This window comes from Panulirus ornatus, chromosome 3, assembly GCF_036320965.1.
Source record: "Panulirus ornatus isolate Po-2019 chromosome 3, ASM3632096v1, whole genome shotgun sequence".
Taxonomy (NCBI): domain Eukaryota; kingdom Metazoa; phylum Arthropoda; class Malacostraca; order Decapoda; family Palinuridae; genus Panulirus; species Panulirus ornatus.
In genome coordinates, this window is record NC_092226.1 from 35,400,981 (window position 1) to 35,417,456 (window position 16,476).

At 42.3% G+C, this 16,476-nt stretch overlaps 1 protein-coding gene across 5 annotated transcripts in view; it reads right to left on the minus strand.

Moving 5' to 3' along the window:
* Positions 1 to 16,476, minus strand: part of LOC139762069 (uncharacterized) — a 455,708-nt gene that overhangs the window by 232,208 nt on the left and 207,024 nt on the right. For all 5 annotated transcript variants that reach the window (XR_011715680.1, XM_071686826.1, XM_071686827.1 and 2 more), the window contains one exon: positions 7,515 to 7,646. Coding sequence is in view for 4 of the 5 variants with exons in the window: in XM_071686826.1 (XP_071542927.1) it covers positions 7,515 to 7,646 (132 nt within the window). In the remaining variant the exon portion in view is untranslated. The remainder of the gene's footprint in view (positions 1 to 7,514; positions 7,647 to 16,476) is intronic.

The following is a 16,476-nucleotide window of genomic DNA, read 5'->3' on the forward strand; positions in this document are numbered from 1 at the left end:
ATGCCATTTCATGTGTGGCGGGGTGGCGACAGGAAAGGATGAAGGCAGCAAGTATGAATATGGACATGTGTATATATGTATATGTCAGTATATGTATGTATACGTTGAAATGTATAGGTGTGTGTGTGGGCTTTTATGTATATAATGTGTATGTGGGTGGGTAGGGGTCATCTTTCGTCTGTTTCCTTGCGCTACCTCGCTAATGCAGGAGACAGCGACAAAGTAAAATATATATGTCTAATCATTATCTTGTTGAGGTGAAGGTGAAGATATGTAGAGGTTTTCAGAAAAGAAGAGAGAATGTTGGGTTGAAGAAGGTGGAGAGAGTAAGTGAGCTTTGAAAGGAGACTTCTGCAAGGAAGTAACAGAAGAGATTGAAAGCAGAATGGAAAAAGGTGAGAGCAAATGACATAAGGGGAGTGGGAGAGAAATGGGATGTATTTAGGGAAGCAGTGATGGCTTGCCCAAAAGATGACTGTGGCATGAGAAAGGTGGAAGGTGGGCAGAATAGAAAGGGAAGTGAATGATGGGATGAAGTAAGATTGTTAGTGAAAGAGAAGAGAGAGGCATTTGGATGATTTTTGCAGGGAAATAGTGCAAATCACTAGGAGATGTATAAAAGAAAGAGGCAAGAGGTCCGGAGAAAGGTGCAAGAGGTGTAAAAGAGGGCAAATGAGAGTTGGGATGAGAGAGTATCATTGAATTTTAGGGAGAATAAAAAGATGTTCTGAAAGGAGGTAAATAAAAAGCGTAAGACAAGGGAACAAATGGGAACATTGGTGAAGGGGGCAAATGGGGAGGTAATAACAAGTAGTGGTGAAGTGAAAGGGAGATGGAGTGAATATTTTAAAGGTTTGCTGAATGTGTTTGATGATAGAGTGGCAGATATACGGTGTTTTGGTTGAGGTGGTGTGCGAAGTGAGAGGGTCAGGGAGAAGGATTTGGTAAACAGAGAAGAGGTATTGAAATCTTTGTGAAAGATGAAAGCTGGCAAGGCGGCAAGTTTGGATGGTACTGCTGTGGAAATTATTAAAAAAGGTGATGACTGTGTTGTTGACTGGTTGGTGAGGATATTCAATGTATGTATGGTTCATGGTAAGTGCCTGAGGATTCGTGGAACGCATGCATAGTGCCACTGTACAAAGGTGAAGGGGATAAAGGCGAGTGTTCAAATTACAGAGAGAGGTATACATTCGTTGAACATTCCTGGGAAATTATATGGGAGGGTATTGACTGAGAGGGTGAAAGCATGTACAGAGCATTATACGAGGGAAGAGCAGTGTGGTTTCAGAAGTGTGGATCAGGTGTTTGCTTTGAAGAATGCATGTGAGAAATACTTAGAAAAACAGATGTATTTGTATTTAGCATTTATGGATCTGGAGAAGGCATATCGTAGGGTTGATAGAGATGCTCTGTGGAAGGTATTAAAAGTATATGGTAAGCGAGTTAAGTTGCTAGAAGCAGTGAAAATTTTTTATCGAGGATGTAAGGCATGTGTATGAGTAGGAAGAGAAGAAAGTGATTGGTTTCCAGTGAATGTCAATTTGCAGCAAGGATGCATTATGTCTCCATGGTTGTTTAATTTGTTTATGGATGGGGTTGTTAGGGAGGTGAATGCAAGAGTTTTGGAGAGAGGGGCAAGTATGCAGTCTGTTGTAGATGAGAGGGCTTGGGAAGTAAGTTGTTGTTCACTGACTTTACAGCATTGGTGGCTGATTCGGGTGAGAAACTGCAGAAGCTGGTGACTGAGTTTGGTAAAGCGTGTGAAAGAAGAAAGCTGAGAGTAAATGCGAATAAGAGCACAGTTATGAGGTTCAGTAGGGTAAATTGGGAGGTAAGTTTGAATGGAGAAAAACTGGAGATAGTAAAGTGTTTTAGATATCTAGGAGTGGATTTGGCAGTGGATGGAGCCATGGAAGAGGAAGTGAGTCACAGGGTGGGGGAGGGGGCGAAGGTTCTGGGAGCGTTGAAGAATGTGGGGAAGGTGAGAATGTTCTCTCAGAGAGCAAAAATGGGTATGTTTGAAGGAATAGTGGTTCCAACAATGTTATGTGATTGTGAGGCATGGGCTGTAGATAGGGTTGTGCAGAGGAGGGTGGATGTGTTGGAAATGAGATGTTTGAGGACAATATGTGGTGTGAGGTTGTTTGATCGATTACATAGCAAAAGGGTGAGAGAGATGTGTGATTATAAAAAGAAATATGGTTGAGAGAGCAAAAGAGGGGATATTGAAATGGTTTGGTCACATGGAGAGAATGAGTGAGGAAAGATTGACAAAGAGGATATATGTGTCAGAAGTGGAGGGAATGAGGAGAAGTGGGAGACCTATTTGGAAGTGGAAGGATGGAGTGAAAAAGATTTGAGTGCTTGGGGCCTGAACATACAGGAGGGTGAAAGGCGTGCAAGGAATAGTGAATTGGAACAATGTGGTATACCGGGGTCAATGTGGTGCCAATGGATTGAACCAGGGCATGTGAAGCGTCTGGTGTAGACCATGGAACGTTTTGTGGGGCCTGGATGTGGAAAAGGAGCTGTGGTTTCGGTGCATTGTGCATGACGCCTAAAGACTGAGTGTGAATGAATGTGGTCTTTTGTCTTTTCCTAGTGCTACCTCGCAGGGGGAGGAGGGATGCTATTTCATGTGTGGCGGGGAGGTGACTGGAATGAATAAAGGCAGCAAGTATGAATTATGTACATGTGTTTATATGCATATGTGTATGTATGCATATATATGTATACGTTGAAATGTATAGGTATGTATATGTGCATGCATGGACGTGTATGTATATAAATGTGTATGTGGGTGGGTTTGGCCATTCTTTTGTCTGTTTCCTTGCACTTCCTTACTAACGTGAGAGACAGCGACAAAGTATAATAATATAAATAAAATATATATTTCACTTATTATTTATTATACTTAACCGCTGTCTCCAGTGCCAGCGAGGTAGCACAAGGAAAGAGATGAGGAATGGCCCAACCTACCCAAATCCACATGTATATACATAAACACTCACACACACATATACACACACAGATATATACATATATACACATGCAAATATCCAAACATATTGCCTTCATCTATTCCCGATGCGACCCTGCTACTCACGAAATAGTGCACACACACACACACACACACACACACACACACACACACACCCAGCGAGGCTCTGCCAGGAACAGACAACAAAAGGCTACATTTGTTCACAGTCAGTCTCTACCTGTCATGCATAATACACTGAAACCACAGCTCCCTTTGCACATATAGGCCCCACAAAATTTTCCATAGTTAACCCCAGACGCTTCACATGCCATGGTTCAATCCATTGACAGCACGTCAACCCCGGTATACCATATCGTTCCAAATCACTCTATTCCTTGCACGCCTTTCACCCTCCTGTATGTTCAGGCTTCGACTGCTCAAAATCTTTTTCACTCCATCCTTTTACCTCCAGTTTGGTCTCCTGCTTCCCTCCACCTCTGACACATGTATCCTCTTTCTCAATCTTTCCTCACTCATTCTCTCTATGTGTCCAAACCATTTCAACACACCCTCTTCTTCTCTCTCAACCACACTCTTTTTATTACCACACATCTCTCTTACCCTTGCATTACTTACTTGATCAAACCACCTCACACCACATACTGTCCTCAAACATTTCATTTCCAACACATCCACCCTTCTCCGCACAACCCTATCTATAGCCCATGCCTTGCAACCATATAACATTGTTGGAATCACTATTCCAAACATACCCATTTTGGTCTCGGAGATAATGTTCTTGCCTTCCACACATCCTTCAAAACCTTCACCCTCTCCCCCAACCTGTGACTCACTTCCATTTCCATGGTTCCATCCACTGTTAAGTCCACTCCCAGATATCTAAAACACTCCACTTCCTACACTTTTTCTACATTCAAACTTATCTCCTAATTAACTTGTCCCTCAACCCTACTGAACCTAATAACCTTGCTCTTATTCACATTTACTCTCAACTCTCTTCTTTCACACACTTTACCAAACTTAGACACCAACTTCTGCAGTTTCTCACCCAAATCAGCCACTAGCATTGTATCCTAAGCCCTCTCATCCACAACAGACTGCATACCTGCCCCTGTCTCCAAAACTCTTGCATTCACCTCCCTAACCATCCCATCTATAAACAAATCAAACAACCTTGGAGACATCACACATCCCTGCCGCAAACTGATATTCAATGGGAACACTTTCCTCTCTTCCTACTTGTATTCATGCCTTACATCCTTGGTAAAAACTTTTCACTACTTCTAGTAACTTACCTCCCCCACCATATACTCTTAAAACCTTCCACAAAGCATCTCTATTCATGAAATGCATTCAATATACCTTCAAAATATTCACTCCATCTCCTTCTCACTTCATCATTACCCATTATTATTTCTCCACTTGCCCTCATCACCTGTGTTCTCTTGTTTTATGCACATTACTTACGAACTTCCAAAACTCCCAAAAGTTTAATGATACTCTCACCCCAACTCTCTTTTGTCTTTTTCAAACCTTGCACCTATCTCTTTTTGTCCCACTGGTTTTCTTCTATACATCTACCAGTCATTTGCACTCCTTCCTTGCAAGTATTATCCAAATGCCTCTCCTTTCTCTTTCACAAACAACTTTACTTCTTCATCCCACCACTCATTGCCCTTTCTATTCTGCCCACCTCCCACCTTTCTCATGCCACATGCATCTTTTGCATAAGCCATCTGTTTTTCCAAGTATTTCTCACACACATTCTTCAAAGCAAACGCCTGATCCACATATCCTCAACCCCTTCTGAAACCACACCGCTCTTCCCCAATCTGATGCTCTGCACATGCCTTCACCCTCTCAATCAATATCCTCCTATATAATTTCCCATGAATACTCAGCAAACATATGCCTCCGTAGTTTGAACCCTTAGCTTTATCTCCTTTGCCTTTTTACAATGGCACAATGCATGCATTCTGTGAGTCCTCAGGCACTTCACCTTGATCCATACATACAATGAATATCCTTACCAACCAGTCAACAACACAGTCACCACCTTTCATTATAAATTCTAATGCAATACCATCCAAACCCAATGCCTTACTGGATTTCATTATTCACAAAGCTCTCACTATCTCTTCTCTCTTAATGAAACCATTCTCCGTGGCCCTCTCACTTCGCACACCACCCCGACCAAAACACCCTATATCTGCCACTCTATCATCAAACACATTCAACAAACCTTCAAAATATTCACTTCATCACTACCTGTTATTACATCCTTCCAAAACATCTTTTTATTCTCCCTTGAGTTTAATGATACTCTCTCACCCCAATTCACATTTGCCCTCTTTCTCAACCCTTGCACCTTTCTCTTGACCTCTTGCCACTTTCTTTTATACATCTCCCAGTCATTCGCCCTCCTTCCTTTCAAGTATTGTCCAAAAGCCTCTCATTTCTCTTTCACTAACAACTTTACTTCTTCATCCCACCACTCATTACCCTTTCTAATCTGATCACCTCCCACCTTTCTCATGCCACATGCATCTTTTGCACAAGCCATCAGTGCTTCCCTAAATATATCCCATTCTTCAACCACTCCTCTCATCATCTGTTCTCACTTTTTGTCATTCTACTCTCAATCTCTCCTGATACTTCCTCACACAAGTCTCCTTTCCAAGCTCACTTACTCTCACCATTTTCTTCTCCCAAACATTCTCTCTTCTTTTTTGAAAACCTCTACAAAGTTTTACCTTCGCTTCCACAAGATAGTGATCAGACATCCCTCCAGGTGCCCCTCTCAGAACATTAACATCCAAAAGTCTCTCTTTTACGTGCCTATCAATTAACACATAATCGAATAATGCCCTTTGACCATCTCTCCTACTCACATATGTATATCTCTTTTTAAACCAGGTATTCCCAATCACCAGTCTTTTTTATGCACACAAATCCACAAGTTCTTCACCATTTCCATTCACAGTACTGAATACCCATGTACACCAATTATACCCTCAACTGCAACATTACTCACCTTTGCATTTAAATCACCCATCACTAAATCCTGGTCTCATGCATCAAAGCTGCTGACAAAGACACTTAGCTGCACCCCAAAACACTTTCATCTCATGACCAGGTGCATAAGTACCAATAATCACCTATCTCTCTCCATTCACTTTCAGTTCTACCCACATCAATCTAGAATTAATTTTCTTACACTATCACATACTCCTACAACTCCTGTTTCAGGAGTAGTGTTACTCCTTCCTTAGCTCTTATCCTCTCACCAACCCCTGACTTTACTCCCAAGACTTTCCTAAACCATTCCTCCCCTTTACCCTTGAGCTTCGTTTTACGCAGAGCCAGAACATCTAGGATTCTTTCCTCAAACATATTTCCTATCTCTCCTTCTCAACTTGGTTACATCCACACACATTCAGACACCACAATCTGAGCATTTGAGGAGGACGAGCACTCCTCGGTTGACTCCTTCTTCTGTTTCCCCTTTTAGAAATTGAAATACAAGGAGAGGAAATGGCAATAAAGTATAATAATATAATATAATAAAAACTTTATCTATCTGCCTGTTTTTTCATGCCTTAATGGAGGAGCATCAGAACTGAGCTTCTGAGGAACAATTTTTGCTCCACCTGTTTCTATTTTTTTTTCATACCTGATCACCATTTCCCTCAGTAGCGAGGTTGGAATAGCCACCCTACCTTGAGCCTCTGAGGAGGATGGGCACTCCCTGCTTGGCTACTTCTATTCCATCTTTAAGAAGTTGGAATATAAGAAGGGGAGGGTTTCCAACTCCTTACTCCTGTCCCCTTTATCAACCTTCCATGATATGCAGGGAATGCAGAGGTAGAATTCTTTCTTCCCTAACCCATGTATTATCACTTTTAGAAAGTGATAATGCACAAAGGTATTATTTCCAGTCATCCACTCCCCCTCTCAGTTCCCTTCTAGAAGTGAAAACACAAATATATGAGGCATTACTTTAAAAAATCAGTATTCCTACCCATCAGTACATATAACCTAGGTAAGAGATCTCAGATTGCTTTCTCTTACAGTTCACAACCTTGCCTTGGCATCCTTGTCTTGATGGGGAAGGGGGTTATAGTGCAAGTGAAAAACCTCTTGATTCAAAGCCATTAACTGAATTAAAGAATGCAGGTATTGGATAGATGGGAATGAAACTCCCTGGGTCCACATCAACAGATTGGAATGCAAGTTAAAGATGATTCTGGATTCTGGGCTTTTGAAACAACATATATCCAAGGCCAAGAAGGAAACTAGTCTGTTTGGATGATACATAAATACATGGTCATGGTAGAGCATTTACAGTAAGCAGAAGCACAAACCATTCCATTCATAGCAAGGTTAATTTTCTCTGAGGTATATCTGAAACAGATCTTTAAGAGCACAAAAAAAAAGAACTACCACAAACTGATATTATTCCTATACTTTATACAACAAGCAAAACAGTAAATTTTGAATGTAATCTCACCTGTCGTTCCTCAGGAGTCATGTTCTCATAAGCAGTATACATAGGGTTCTCACGCTGCCCTTCCACTTGATTCCCAGGTGGTATTTGAGCTTGGTCATTGCTGATTGATGTTAGGCCTGCTCCTGCTAAAGACTGAAAGACGCATGTAATTAATAATTAAGCATTTGTTTTAAAACAAAAGTACTTTCATTACCCTACTGCTATAAGAAAGGTAAAAATCAAAGAAACTTTAGTAGTTGTGTGTGACCTGCTGAATGATTCCAGCAAAACTGCTTCTCTCAAAGACTGGATTGAAATTCAGTGATGTATGAGTTATTGTTACTGATGGGTGCTCATACACCATTACCAACACTGTGAGCCATCAAATATATCCAATTTTATTAAATTGGTTCAGATTCAAACCACAGCCTTTGGGAAAGCATCACACAAACAGAAATGTAATATCCATTTCAGTATCATTTCTGAGCATTTTAGAAAAGAAATCAGTCTGAAAAGTCATTGCTGTACCAAAACTGGGGTAGCAGTACTATCAGCCTAGGTATCAGGAGGATTAGTGATAGCTACATAGTGAGCCACCACTTCAATGGTTATCAAGCTGCACTCCACTGACCCAGGTACCTGTCTTTTCTTTCTGCCTCAACCACATGTGGACTGCTGGCATCCTGTCCACAACAACAGAATTGCTCCTTGTCACACATAATAACACAAACTCATTCTTGAAAATTCTAGGTTCCTGTGGTAAATGCTATAAACTAGCCCTACCTTTTGGCAAAATGCTAGGAGCAACAGACAGAAGTAGTAGGTAGGAACATTGGGCTAAAGCATTAGGTAGAAGTAGTGAGCAGGAACATTAGGTGGGAGCATTAGGCAGTAGTAATTTTTTTTTTTTTTTTTTTTTTTTTTGTCGCTGTCTCCCGCGTTTGCGAGGTAGCGCAAGGAAACAGACGAAAGAAATGGCCCAACCCATCCCCATACACATGTATATACATACGTCCACACACGCAAATATACATACCTACACAGCTTTCCATGGTTTACCCCAGACGCTTCACATGCCCCGATTCAATCCACTGACAGCACGTCAACCCCGGTATACCACATCGCTCCAATTCAGTCTATTCCTTGCCCTCCTTTCACCCTCCTGCATGTTCAGGCCCCAATCAAACAAAATCTTTTTCACTCCATCTTTCCACCTCCAATTTGGTCTCCCTCTTCTCCTCGTCCCCTCCACCTCCGACACATATATCCTCTTGGTCAATCTTTCCTCACTCATTCTCTCCATGTGCCCAAACCATTTCAAAACACCCTCTTCTGCTCTCTCAACCTGCTCTTTTTATTTCCACACATCTCTCTTGCCCTTACGTTACTTACTCGATCAAACCACCTCACACCACACATTGTCCTCAAACATCTCATTTCCAGCACATCCATCCTCCTGCGCACAACTCTATCCATAGCCCACGCCTCGCAACCATACAACATTGTTGGAACCACTATTCCTTCAAACATACCCATTTTTGCTTTCCGAGATAATGTTCTCGGAAAAGGTTGGAAAATTACGCAGGAACATTAGGTACAAGTAATTAATTGCAACATTAAGTAAAAGCCTAAGGAAACACTGCACAGGAGTTGCCCTCTGCCAGTGGCCTATTAAAAGTGAGGCTCTAAAGGTAAAGAAATGTCACTGGAGTTCACCAGTTGTGGAGACTTGTGCTTTGGACACCCCCTTGAGGGAGTTACTGGAGGGAATGGGCATTAGATATATAAATAGATACATTGAGATTTCTAAGAAATAGCCCACATTACCTGAAATACTTTAATTTCTGATATTCATATGAGGTAATAGAGCTGCTTGAAAACCTCAGTATAAGGACTATTTTTCATGCCAAATTTGAGTCTGGGGTTGAAATACATGCTGGGGATGACATAAAAACCTGTAAATAAATAATCATTTGTTACCCTTATAGAAGATTCTGTAAATATTCAACTCGTATTTATTGGGTATGTCAACTTTAAGAAGCATTATGAGATACTTTCCATGATTATTTGAAGTACAGAAACATTTCCTTGTCATACTTAAATTTCAAAACAGAAAGGTTTTTGATCTAAAAATTCCCTGAACTAAATTACCTACAATCTAGGGTTAAAATATGTGTTGGGGAACATTATGGCATTTAAATAAGTAATCAACAGCTACTCTTTTAAGAGATTATGTGATTACTCATCTCTTACTTATTGAGTGTCTGTTGGCATGGGGAAGCATTTTGAGATATTTTCTGTAATTATTTCAAGTACACTAGGAAAAGACAACAAAGGCCACATTCGTTCACACTCAGTCTCTCGCTGTCATGTATTATGCACCGAAACAACAGCTCCCTTTCCACATCCAGGCCCCACAAAACTTTCCATGGTTTACCCCAGACGCTTCACATGCCCTGGTTCAATCCACTGACAGCACTTCGATCCCGGTATACCACATCGTTCCAATTCACTCTATTCCTTGCACGCCTTTCACCTTCCTGCATGTTCAGGCCTCAATCACTCAAAATCATTTTCACTCCATCTTTCCACCTCCAATTTGGTCTCCCACTTCTCCTCGTTCCCTCCACCTCTGACACATATATCCTCTTGGTTAATCTTTCCTCACTCATTCTCTCCATGTGACCAAACCATTTCAAAACACCCTCTTCTGCTCTCTCAACCACACTCTTTTTATTACCACACATCTCTCTTACACTATTATTACTTACTCGATCAAACCACCTCACACAACATATTGTCCTCAGACATCTCATTTCCAGCACATCGACGCTCCTCTGCACAACTCTATCTGCAGCCCACGCCTCGCAACCATATAACATTGTTGGAACCACTATTCCTTCAAACATACCCATTTTTGCTTTCCGAGATAATGTTCTCGACTTCCACACATTCTTCAATGCTCCGAGAAATTTCACCCCCTTCCCCACCCTATGATTCACTTCCGCTTCCATGGTTCCATCCGCTGCCAAATCCACTCCCAGATATCTTAAACACTTCACTTCCTCCTAGGGATAGGGGAGAAAGAATACTTCCCACGCATTCCTCACATGTCAGAGAAGGCGACTCAAGGGGACAGGAGCAGGGGGCTGGAAACCATCACCTCCTTGTATTTTAACTTTCTAAAAGGGGAAACAGAAGAAGGAGTCACGCAGGGAGTGCTCATCCTCCTCAAAGGTTTAGATTGGGGTGTCTAAATGTGTGTGGATGTAACCAAGATGAGAAAAAAGGAGAGATAGGTAGTATGTTTGAGGAAAGGAACCTGGATGTTTTGGCTCAGATTGAAACGAAGCTCAAGGGTAAAGGGGAAGAGTGGTTTTCGAATGTCTTGGGAGTAAAGTCAGGGGTTGGTGAGAGGACAAGAGCAAGGGAAGGAGTAGCACTACTCCTGAAACACGAGTGGTGGGAGTATGTGACAGTAAGAAAGTAAACTTTAGACTAATATGGGTAAAAGTAAAAGTGGATGGAGAGAGATGGGTGATTATTGGTGCATATGCACCTGGGCATGAGAAGAAAGATCATGAGAGGCGTTTTGGGAGCAGCTGAGTAAATGTGTTAATAGTTTTGATGCAGGAGATGGGGTTATAGTGATGTGTGATTTGAATGCAAAGGTGAGTAATGTGGCAGTTCAGGGAACAATTGGTGTACATGGGGTGTTCAGTGTTGTAAATGGAAATGATGAAGAGCTTGTAGATTTATAAGCTGAAAAAGGACTGGTGACTGGGAATACCTGGTTTAAAAGGAGAGATATACATCAGTATACATATGAAAGCATCTGGGTTCCAACAATGTTCTATGGTTGCGAGGCATGGGCTATGGATAGAGTTGTGCGCAGGAGGGTGGATGTGCTGGAAATGAGACGTTTGAGAACAATGTGTGGTGTGAGGTGGTTTGATCGAGTAAGTAATGTAAGGGTAGGAGAGATGTGTGGAAATAAAAAAAGCGTGCTTGAGAGAGCTGAAGAGGGTGTTTTGAAATGGTTTGGGCACATGGAGAGAATGAGTGAGGAAAGATTGACCAAGAGGATATATGTGTCGGAGGTGGAGGGAACAAGGAGAAGTGGGAGACCAAATTGGAGGTGGAAAGATGGAGTGGAAAAGATTTTGTGTGATTGGGGCCTGAACATGCAGGAGGGTGAAAGGAGGGCAAGGAATAGAGTGAATTGGATCGATGTGGTATACCGGGGTTGACGTGCTGTCAGTGGATTGAATCAGGGCATGTGAAGCGTCTGGGGTAAACCATGGAAAGTTGTGTGGGGCTTGGATGTAGAAAGGGAGCTGTGGTTTCGGGCATTATTGCGTGGCAGCTAGAGACTGAGTGTGAACGAATGGGGCCTTTGTTGTCTTTTCCTAGTGCTACCTCGCACACATGAGGGGGGAGGGGGAAGGTATTCCATGTGTGGCAAGGTGGCGATGGGAGTGAATCGGGGCAGACAGTGTGAAATGTGTGCATGGGTATATATGTATGTGTCTGTGTATGTATATATATGTGTACATTGAGATGCATAGGTATGTATATTTGCGTGTGTGGACGTGTGTGTGTATACATTGTGTATGGGGGTGGGTTGGGCCATTTCTTTCGTCTGTTTCCTTGCGCTACCTCGCAAACGCGGGAGACGGCGACAAAGCAAAATAAAATAAATAAAATACATATGAAAGTAGGAAAGATGGCCAGAGAGTGTTATTGGATTGCATGTTAATTGATAGGCACGTGAAAAAGAGACTTCTGGATGTTAATGTGCTGAGAGGAGAAACTGGAGGGATGTCTGATCATTATCTTGTGGAGGTGAAAGTGAAGATTTGTAGAGGTTTTCAGAAAAGAAGAGAGAATGTTGGGGTGAAAAGAGTGGTGAGAGTAAGTGCCCTTGGGAAGGAGACTTGTGTGAGGAAGTACCAGGAGAGACTGAGTCCAGAGAGGAAAAAGGTGAGAACAAAGGATGAAAGGGGACTGGGGGAGGAATGGGATGTATTTAGGGAAGCAGTGATGGCTTGCGCAAAAGATGCTTGTGGCATGAGAAGCGTGGGAGGTGGGCAGACTAGAAAGGGTAGTAAGTGGTGGGATGAAGAAGTAAGATTATTAGTGACAGAGAAGAGAGAGGCATTTGGACGATTTTTGCAGAAAAATAATGCAAATGAGTGGGAGATGTATAAAAGAAAGAGGCAGGAGGTCAAGAGAAAGGTGCAAGAGGTGAAAAAGAGGGCAAATGAGAGTTAGGGTGAGAGAGTAACATTAAATTTTAGGAAGAATAAAAAGATGTTTTGGAAGGAGGTAAATAAAGTGCGTAAGACAAGGGAACAAATGGGAACTTCAGTGAAAGGGGTAAATGGGGAGGTGATAACAAGTAGTGGTGATGTGAGAAGGAGATGGAGTGAGCATTTTGAAAGTGTTTGATGACAGAGTGGCAGATATAGGGTGTTTTGGTAGAGGTGGTGTGCAAAGTGAGAGGGTTAGAGAAAATGATTTCGTAAACGGAAAAGAGGTAGTAAAAGCTTTGCGGAAGATGAAAGCCGGCAAGGCAGCGGGTATGGATAGTATTGCAGTGGAATTTAATAAAAAAGGGGGTGACTGTATTGTTGACTGGTTGGTAAGGTTATTTAATGTATGTATGACTCATGGTGAGGTGCCTGAGGATTGGTGAAATGCTTGCATAGTGCCATTGTACAAAGGCAAAGGGGATAAAAGTAAGTGCTCAAATTACAGAGGTATAAGTTTATAGAGTTTTCCTGGGAAATTATATGGGAGGGTATTGATTGAGAGGGTGAAGGCATGTACAGAGCATCAGATTGGAGAAGAGCAGTGTGGTTTCAGAAGTGGTAGAGGATGTGTGGATCAGGTGTTTGCTTTGAAGAATGTATGCGAGAAATACTTAGAAATGCAAATGGATTTGTATGTAGCGTTTATGGATGTAGAGAAGGCATATGATGGAGTTGACAGAGATGCTCTGTGGAAGGTAATAAGAATATATGGTGTGGGAGGTAAGTTGCTGAAGCAGTGAAAAGTTTTTATCAAGGATGTAAGGCATGTGTACGTGTAGGAAGAGAGGAAAGTGATTGGTTCTCAGTGAATGTAGGTCTGTGGCAGGGGTGTGTGATGTCTCCATGGTTGTTTAATTTGTTTATGGATGGGGTTGTTAGGGGGGTGAATGTAAGAGTTTTGGAAAGAGTATGCAGTCTGTTGTGGATGAGATAGCTTGGGAAGTGAGTCAGTTGTTGTTCACTTATGATACAGCAATGGTGGCTGATTCGTGTTAGAAACTGCAGAAGCTGGTGACTGAGTTTGGTAGAGGATGTAAAAGAAGAAAGCTGAGAGTAAATGTGAATAAGAGCCAGGTTATTAGGTACAGTAGGATTGAGGGACAAGTCAATTGGGAGGTAAGTTTAAATAGAGAAAAACTGGAGGAAGTGAGGTGTTTTAGATATCTGGGAGTGGATTTGGCAGCGGATGGAACCATGGAAGCAGGAGTGAATCATAGGGTGAGGGAGGGGGCGAAAGTTATGGGAGTGTTGAAGAATGTCTGGAAGTCGAGAACATTATCTCGGAAAGCAAAAATGGGTATGTTTGAAGGAATAGCGGTTCTAACAATGTTATATGGTTGCAAGGCATGGGCTATGGACAAAGTTGTGCACAGGAGGGTGGAGGTGCTGGAAATGAGATGTTTGAGGACAATATGTGGTGTGAGGTGGTTTGATCGACTAAGTAATAATAGAGTAAGAGAGATGTGTGGTAATAAAAAGAGTGTGGTTGAGAGAGCAGAAGTGGGTGTTTTGAAATGGTTTGGTCACATGGAGAGAATGAGTGAGGAAAGATTGACCAAGAGGATATATGTGTCAGAGGTGGAGGGAATGAGGAGAAGTGGGAGACCAAATTGGAGGTGGAAAGATGGAGTGAAAAAGATTTTGAGTGATCGCGGCCTGAACATGCAGGGGTGAAAAGCGTGCAGGGAATAGAGTAAATTGGAACGATGTGGTATACTGGGTTCGATGTGATGTCAATGCATTGAACCAGGACATGTGAAGCGTCTGGGGTAAACCATGGAAAGCTCTGTGGGGCCTGGATGTGGAAAGGGAGTTGTGGTTTCGGTGCATTATTATATGACTGCTAGAGATTGAGTATGAACTAAAGTGGCCATTGTTGTCTTTTCCTAGCGCTATGTCGCACACATGAGGGGGGGATGTTATTTCATGTGTGGCGTGGTGGCAATGGGAATGAATAAAGGCACGCAGTATGAATTATGTACATGTGTATATATGTATAGGTCTGTGTGCGTATATATGCATATACGTTGAGATGTATAGGTATGTATATTTGCGTGTGTGGACGCGTATGTACATACATGTGTATGTGGGTAGGTTGGGCCATTCTTTCATCTGTTTCCTTGCGCTACCTTGCTAAAGTGGGAGACAGCAACAAAGCAAAATAATAAATAGAATATATATATATTTATTTATTTATTTATTTTGCTTTGTCCCTGTCTCCCGCGTTAGTGAGGTAGTGCAAGGAAACAGACGAAAGAATGGCCCAACCCGCCCACATACACATGTATATACATACACGTCCACACACGCAAATATACATACCTATACATCTCAATGTACACATATATATACACACACAGACATATACATATATACACATGTACATAATTCATACTGTCTGCCTTTATTTGTTCCCATCGCCACCTCGCCACACATGGAATAACAACCCCCTCCCCCCTCATGTGTGCGAGGAAGCGCTAGGAAAAGACAACAAAGACCCCATTCGTTCACACACTCAGTCTCTAGCTGTCATGTAATAATGCACCGAAACCACAGCTCCCTTTCCAGATCCAGGCCCCACACAACTTTCCATGGTTTACCCCAGACGCTTCACATGCCATGGTTCAATCCATTGACAGCACGTCAACCCCGGTATACCACATCGTTCCAATTCACTCTATTCCTTGCACGCCTTTCACCCTCCTGCATGTTCAGGCCCCGATCACTCAAAATCTTTTTCACTCCATCTTTCCACCTCCAATTTGGTCTCACACTTCTCCTCGTTCCCTCCACCTCTGACACATATATCCTCTTGGTCAATCTTACCTCACTCATTCTCTCCATGTGACCAAACCATTTCAAAACACCCTCTTCTGCTCTCTCAACCACACTCTTTTTATTTCCACACATATCTCTTACCCTTACATTACTTACTCGATCAAACCACCTCACACCACATATTGTCCTCAAACATCTCATTTCCAGCACATCCACCCTCCTGCACACAACTCTATCCATAGCCCACGCCTTGCAACTATACAACATTGTTGGAACCACTATTCCTTCAAACATACCCATTTTTGCTTTCCGAGATAATGCTCTCGACTTCCAAGCATTCTTCAAGGCTCCCGGAATTTTTGCCCCCTCCCCCACCCGTTCCATCCGCTGCCAGATCCACTCCCAGATATCTAAAACACTTTACTTCCTCTAGTTTTTCTCCATTCAAACTTACCTCCCAACTGACTTGACCCTCAACCCTACTGTACCTAATAACCTTGCTCTTATTCACATTTACTCTTAACTTTCTTCTTTCACACACTTTACCAAACTCAGTTACCAGCTTCTGCAGTTTCTTACATGAATCAGCCACCAGCGCTGTATCATCAGCGAACAACAACTGACTCACTTCCCAAGCTCTCTCATCCACAACAGACTGCGTACTTGCCCCTTTCCAAAACTCTTGCATTCACCTCCCTAACAACCCCATCCATAAACAAAATATACAACCATGGAGACATCACACACCCCTGCCGCAAACCTACACTCACTGAGAACCAATCACTTTCCTCTCTTCCTACACGTACACATGCCTTACATCCTCGATAAAAACTTTTCACTGCTTCTAACAACTTGCCTCCCACACCATATATTCTTAAAACCTTCCACAG